This window comes from Magallana gigas, chromosome 7 (assembly GCF_963853765.1).
Source record: "Magallana gigas chromosome 7, xbMagGiga1.1, whole genome shotgun sequence".
NCBI classification, from domain to species: domain Eukaryota; kingdom Metazoa; phylum Mollusca; class Bivalvia; order Ostreida; family Ostreidae; genus Magallana; species Magallana gigas.
Window position 1 is genome coordinate 15105449 of NC_088859.1, and position 7500 is coordinate 15112948.

At 36.0% G+C, this 7500-nt stretch overlaps 1 protein-coding gene across 4 annotated transcripts in view; it reads left to right on the plus strand.

The window, feature by feature from the left end:
* LOC105334024 (axin-1) overlaps positions 1-7500 on the plus strand; it is a 21620-nt gene that overhangs the window by 9097 nt on the left and 5023 nt on the right. For 3 of the 4 annotated variants that reach the window (XM_011437299.4, XM_011437301.4, XM_011437300.4), the window contains exons 4-6: positions 988-1078; positions 2130-2282; positions 3133-3722. In XM_011437299.4, the coding sequence (XP_011435601.2) occupies positions 988-1078; positions 2130-2282; positions 3133-3722 (834 nt within the window). The remainder of the gene's footprint in view (positions 1-987; positions 1079-2129; positions 2283-3132; positions 3723-7500) is intronic. The other variant, XM_066066008.1, reaches the window with a different exon arrangement.

A 7500-nucleotide genomic window follows, 5' to 3' on the forward strand; every position in this document is an offset into this window, starting at 1 on the left:
AAATCGAGATGAAAGCAAAGCATGCAGATGACTACTCGATATGGAATCAAAGGAACATGATGTGATTACGCAGCTGATATAAGCTGATAAATTATTAATGATACTATGATATCATCTAAGGGCAATGTACAATTCTTAATGTTAAGGGAGGAAAAAAAAAAAAAAAAAATTGTCGACGACCTAAAGGAGCGTTTATTTGTTTGATATGAGAAGTTGGATTGTGATATTAATGTTGGTAATCCAATGTTACCAATGACATTTCTAGCCCGTTCCAGTCTTATCTTTCCTTTCTTTTGTTCTCTCATTTAGAAAATGAAAGCGAAATTATTTCAATGTTGTTTCTTGTCTTGATGCTATCATCAAAGGGAAGCTGTTTGTTTTGCCGAGGCTTTTATTGGGAAAGTTTCCTTTTTTTCTTCTTCTTCTATTTTATCTTGAATTATTCTATCTTCTCTTTTATTCTTTCTCTTTTTTCCCTTTGCTCTTTGGTGCTCCTGATCACACACAAATGAATCGCCGCTTGGTGTATTTAAATAATGTATTTCTTTCTTTGTTCTATTTATCTTTTAATGTTCTCCTCTCAAAAGAAATGACAAATACCCATAGATGAGTGTTGCCTTTTATATTTCTTTTTGCCCTTCTGATTCATTTGACTTTTGTCAAAGACACGGACAAGATCTAAGAGATGGGTTACACAGTCGGTAGATAATAAAGAGAAGATAAGTGCAAAATGAAAACAAGTTGGTGTATTGATCTCCTTTGAAAGGTGTTTTGGGACAGCAATTTCCTTGTATATTGCAATTCCCTAACCGTAGCATATTTTAATTGAAAGATTTTTAAGATAATGAAGGTAGAAATTGGTTTTAAGCACGCAGAAATGAAATCAGAAGATGCTAATGATCGTGCATATTATGCAGGCTTGCTTTTTTTTTTTGGTTTTAATGCAAGAATTTGAATTTTTATCCAATTAAAAATTTTGCTTTCCAGAGACAATGATTCCAAAAGATGCAAGCGCCAAAGACGGTACATGCGAAGAGAACACATGAACCGAAATCCAATAGAAATGAGCGTCATTCCTGTAAGTAATGATATAATGGTTTGTTTATAAATGTTATCCAGTACATATCATATCTTATCCTTTAGAATGACTATCTGATATAAATAGCGCAAGTTCATGTGCCAAGGTAAAGGAATTCTCTCAGGTCAGGGGGGGGTTTTTTGGAGGGGGGGGGGGTTGATGTATCTTTGTAAAATATTGCTGTATGTTTGTCATAGAGAAAAATTGAAAAATGGTGTCAGTGGTGTAGGCGTGAAAAAAGAATTTATTATGCATGCACTTCACCTTTGATATGCTGATTACGGGAAGAGATGTTATATTTCAATGTTTCAAAAAAGAAGCGCGTTTTTGAGTGTAACAGAATAAATGAGGATGAGTACGACCTGATGTTCACTCATTCAGAAGCCTCTGACTGAAGCTGACATTTGGGTGGGAGGATAAGTAATGGCTGATGACTGGGGAGCCAGGTTAGCAACAGATTGTTGCATAGCTTATGTCTGTTCATTGATAAAGAAAACATTACATCACTTTACTCAATTTTCCAAAAACCAAACTCCAAAGCAAAAAATAAAGAAAAATTAAGGAGGTTTACCACAAATATTCATGGGTAATGTTTAATGGGCATGAAAAACATGTGAAAAACAAGGTGGCGTTATTAATTGTTCCTATTGTTAGATAATTGTTTATTAGAAGTATGAAAATTAGGGGGTCATTATTAAAAACATTAGTCCAAAATAAAGAGTAGCAATTAAAGTCATCACTGTATTGAGTGGACCTGCAGGTGGATTCAAGATGTCAAGCACTTGTCCCTCAGGCATAACCAGGTCTTCTTGAATGTGTGATATCTTCTTAATCAGATTAACATCTTATTTAATTGGCATCTAGGTGTGGAGTATAAGATAATGTTTTGATTGACCAATATCAATACAACTTCTGTGCCTTTTGAGTGCAAAGTCCCTCAAGGGGGTGACATGTCCTGTCAAAAATGCTCAGAACCAGTGGACATGAATTTATTCTTGAGTAGAAAATGTCACAGATATTCCATGCAATCCGTTCCTTTTTTTCTCCTCAGAGAACAGAAAGGCTTCCCAAAGATCGGAACTTGGCAGAAACAGACCCTCCCCGATTTGCAGCATTAATTATAGAGAAGTTAGAAAAACTCTTACAAGACCATGAACGCAATCGGCTCATTGAGGAGTCGCTCAATAGAGTGATATATGACGAAGTATGTTGTCGGAAATTCTTTCTTCTTTTCTTTTTTATTTAATCCTGTCAACTCGAATCGCTTCTTATTCAAATTTATGAATGCTTGATAGTCCCAATTACATTGAAGGTTGTAGTTTTACTACACCGAAATGTAAATGATTTACACTTATGAGAAGGAAATACAATCTTGGGCTTTATTAAAGGGTTTTGTTGAATAATACCAGTAATAAAAAATGAATATTAGGTTACAATGTTGTGTGTTTGATAAAACATGTAGATCTTGAATTGTGGTTTTAATGGTTATTTTGGTCTGGGAATATTTTCTGGGCTGAAACCTCCCACTTATTTGTTTCTAATACCATCAATTTTACTCTTTAAGATTAGGAGAAAAGAGGTTTAGTACAATTGTGAATTGTTCTGAACACCAGAAATCTTTTTGATTTTAAACACACACAAAAAAAAAATAATTAAAAATCATATTACGAAAATATATCTTAAAAAATAAAAGATTCTTAAAATATGCATAGTTAAATTTTTTTATGAATCTGAGTTTGCCAGATGATTAACTTTTTAACATATTGTTCTTTGTGGGGGAAGAAATGAATCAGACTAGTTATTTTTAACAGACCACAATGGAGTGAAAGATCATAATTGCATAATGTTGGGGGAATCTTGTTTTGATAAATATTTATGAAAAATATATTTCTTTTGAGTGTAGAAGCATACGAGAAGGAAATAAGAAAGATATAGACAAGGTCAATTTTTCTATTGACTAATCAAAGAAATTCCATTCCGTAATGTTGTCAAACAAGTATGCATATTATAGACATCATGTGACGTGTAATGTGAAGTTTTGTGGATTTTTTCAGAAGGACGGTGAGGAAGCTGACCGCTCTCTTTTGTCCACATCCATAGCCCAGAAAGATTTGTCCTCTACCTCTCTCCTACCTCTCATGACGTCCGCCGTGCTAGACGAGGACAATCCCGACTCCATTCTGGAGGAGCACTGTTCTCGGATCTGGGAGAGCTCCGTGGGTCAGACCCCAAGCCGCTCCCCTGGGCGACACTCGCCGCCCAACGGGGATCACAGGTCGCACGATCGCAGCCGCAGCAAAAATCAATCCCAGCCAAGCTTGCCTTCACACAAACAGATACACAGGAAACGGCCGGATTTCTACTCGTCGTTTGATAGTGGCATGGGTGAAGACAAACCCGCGCTGGAGACGCATCGACATATCCATCATCATCACCACCACCATCATCCGTCATCCAAATCGCGGGCCTTCCCCGAGTATGATTCACAAAAACTGTACACAGGATCGGACTTTGACAGAGGCCGAACCGCTAGGAAATCGGGAAAGTGCAAACATTCAGATACAAGTTCTAATATAGACAGTGGAATCAGTATGATTGAATCTATACCTCCAATGCCAAATCCAAATGACCCGTCTACTGAAAAGTAAGTATTATATTATTAGATTGACCTTGACCTCTAAGTTTTGTTTTGAAATTAATTGCATGGTGCAGCAAACAATAGAGTTAATAAAGTAAGGGTTTTATAAAGAAAAGCTCTTGCTTTCATTGAGGAAAATTTATGGTAAATACACAATTCTTTTGTCCTTGACCTTATTAAAGGTCACGAGTCAAGTAATGGAGATGATGACATTGACTTTTGCTTCAGTCTGTGTTGTTGGTAAACACGCCTACTAATGATAAGTGGACAGTTTCGCACAAAAGATACCTATTATTCATAAAAATACAAATAATTGAGCCCTGTTACGGTGCCCCGGGCCAAGACATTTACAATAACCTCAAAGAACAGTAGCGGCTCGCCAATTTGTCACTTTATGACAGCTTTGCAGGTGCTGATTAGAGTCAAACTAAAAGGCTGATTAATGTCAATATTTGAGCTTAAATTCTAATGTACCGACTTGAATGCATAATTTATCCTTTGAAATATTTATAAACGAAAACTTTGTACCTAAAAACACATATCCAGTGTTTTTCTTGAGATGGATTTGTGTCTTTGATGGTTCAAATTTGCAAGTCTTTCAACTTTTTAAAGTAAATCATCATAAATAGGTGGCTTTGATGAGCTTTGAGTATTGAAAGACAGCGATAGACTTTGATGTGTATTGGTACCAGGCTTATGAGAAGAAGAAAAAAACATGGAATTTTTTTGGAGAGAAATTTATGTTAATGCGATTACAAATTGCGGTAGGGAACGATATAGAAAGCATAAACTCTGATTTCTTGTTTGTAAGTTGGTCGTTCTGTTTCACTGAGATTGTTAATTATCCCATGCCTGATTGCAGCAGATGCACTCCGACTCCAAAGTGTACACCATAAAATTTTCAATATTTATACGATTTTCTGCCGTTTGGGATTTGTTTATGTATTACAAAAAACATCAATGAAATCTTTCGCACTTCAAAGGAATTACATCATAGGTTTAGAGTAATGTTTTCTCTCTCTTTATTATCTATGGGGCATGGCTGGTGATACTACCTCTCCAGTTCTCTGACATCACAGAGGAATTCCTGCCGATTAGGGCACTTGTCGACTGTCTTCAATTTGAAATAGCTGGGTCTTTGATGATACCAGTTGCTTGAAAAAAAAAGAAGTATCAATATGTATACATATACACAAACCTGTATATAAAGACAACAAAGGAGGGGTATGGGGGGAAAATGCACAAAAACAAGAAAAGTTGCTCAAGTAGACCAAATTACATGAATCCAGAAAGTCGGCCCTTCTTTTTCCGTCTTGCATGATCAAAGGCAGAGGAAGAAACCTGCCCACCTTGTCATTAAATGTTTGCACCAATTTATTGGCAAGATCAAAGTGCCAGGGTCGACTCCCAAGTCAAGTTAAAATATTCGCTGTTTCTCTTTATAGAGTAAATTTACTTTTATGGTTGAGGGCTTGTGTTATTTCTAGATTGTCTCTCCTAATGGCAGCACTCTAGTAAATGGTTCGGTCTCCAATCGGAGCAGTTTCTGCTTTGCTGCAATTTTCATGACATCGTAATCTTGATTTTTTTTCTCATTCTCTCTCTGAACCCTCCTTTTAATTTTCACCCCCCATTATTTGGGAGTAAAGTTAAGAATCTGCAGTGAGGTAATTCCTGACCACGTAAATCAAGATGTACCTGGTGACAGGGCAACCCAGAGCTACCAGTGTTTTCATACTTCTTTGTACTTAGCACGAAAGACTGCGGCCCGTGACATGGAAGGTATGCTGCAATAGCGTTCCATGTGTAACCAAATCAGTCTTGATTCCTGGGATAGGAAATGGATACATTTTAACCCAAGACAGCATTGGGAAAAATAGATTTTTTTTCTTTCAATTACCTATTGAGGGGTTCTTTATAAGTGTTTTTAACCTTGGAACCTCAGACATTAATCAGTCTATATGCATTAGCAATTGATCTGTTACAATCTCTCTATAGTACCTGGGTCTTTGATGTTGGGTTTTTGTGTGTGTCGAGCCCTTGCAGTCAGATATATATGCATTTTGTTGCTGGAGAATTGTTTATGAAAATCAAAGAAAAGGATGCCTTTGAACTAAAGAACTTTTCTCTGACAAAGGCATGTCTCATTTTTGAGTCAAATGCAGAGACCTCGGCCAATAAACTATGTTTGGATAGGATGAAAATCTGCAACACAGAAAGGTGTGTTGTTAAAGGGACATTATGAAGCTTTTAGAATAAGAGCTCACACATCTGTTACCAAAAAAAGAAATACAGAGAAATGAATCAAATGACACTTCATATGAAAAAAAAATCTGCCTTTGTCATTGGATTCTAAATGCTTTTCTTTGATGTCGGCAAATGAGATGTAAATTTGAATCCCATTAAAGATCTAAACGCTTTTGATTTCCTCTTGTTAAGGAATATTTTGGTTGAAGTGCTGATTGATTTTGCTGTAGTCTAGGCAGCCCTAATTTATTTTGATTTATAATTAGTTATTGAATGATGAGCCGCAATTAAGGCCCCATCTCATTTGCATACTGTCACACTTTGTGTTCCTGTAGACAAATGAATGTGCTTAGGAAGATATATCCATATAAGGAATATTCAAAGTTAGGGCGTTGATAGTTTTGTTTTCAAATAATATATCGAGGTCCCAAAAGTGCAATTAAACGGATTTTATCCCCCCTAGTATCAGTGTCTACAAACTATTTATCAATGCTAATTGTAATCTGAACAAACTCATCATTTACTTCAAAGGGTTATATTTTTACACTCGTGGGTTCAGATGTGTAAAATAGATAAATCATTCATAGAAAAAGTCTCCTCATGAAGAATTTGATTGGTTAATTATCAGACTTGCTTTGATTTCAAAATATTCCGCCAAATGCCCTGTTTTCTATATAAAACATGTATCAAATGTATGTTTAGGGGAGAGCTGAAACCTGAAAGTGGTTTGTAGTGCCTTCAATTCTCATCAGAAAAACAGGTCTTCATCCCGTTTAAAGTGTACTGGAATAAGTGGCTGTCTGAAACATTAAAGAGGGCCATTGTAGGATCGCAGCTTTGATGTCGACAGATGAAACAGAGAATTAATTGGTCCAGGGAATTTCTCTTATTACTCCGATCCAGTTTCAAACAAAAAATTTCTTTCCCATTGTTTTGAAGAGAAATAGAGAAAAGTGGAAGAATAAGATGAAAAATTAGCATTTTGCCAAAACCAGAGAAATTGTGATTAAAAGATGAGGATTGGGGAGGGGGGGGGGGTGTTGGAAAAGCTGGAGGCAGCTGTGATTGGGAGTTAAGAAAAAATCAGCAGGAAGAGATTCTCGAAGAGAGTCTCGCTTAGAAATATAAACCAACATCAAACACTCGGCTTGTTTGGGGCAAATGTTCTGAACTCTATACAGTGAATCTGACCAGATTTTAAACTTGAGATTATCTGAATGAGACATGTATATATGTATTTATTTATATCCCCATTTACTTAGAGGAGCAAGAGAAACTATAGGCTTTTGCCCCCTTGAGATAAATGATAGTGGTGTATTAAAAACGGTTTCAAATTCTATACTTCAAACAAATCTTGGCGAAACATGAAATAACTAGCTATTTGCTAATTACAGGGTTATTTATACTGATAAGACCAACAACACACTGAAACCAAAGTACATGTTTTACTATTCCAAGAAAGAAAAAAAATCATGTTAAACTTATCGAAAAGCAAGAACGGAATGCTAAAACCCAAGGATAAAAATACATTTTTACT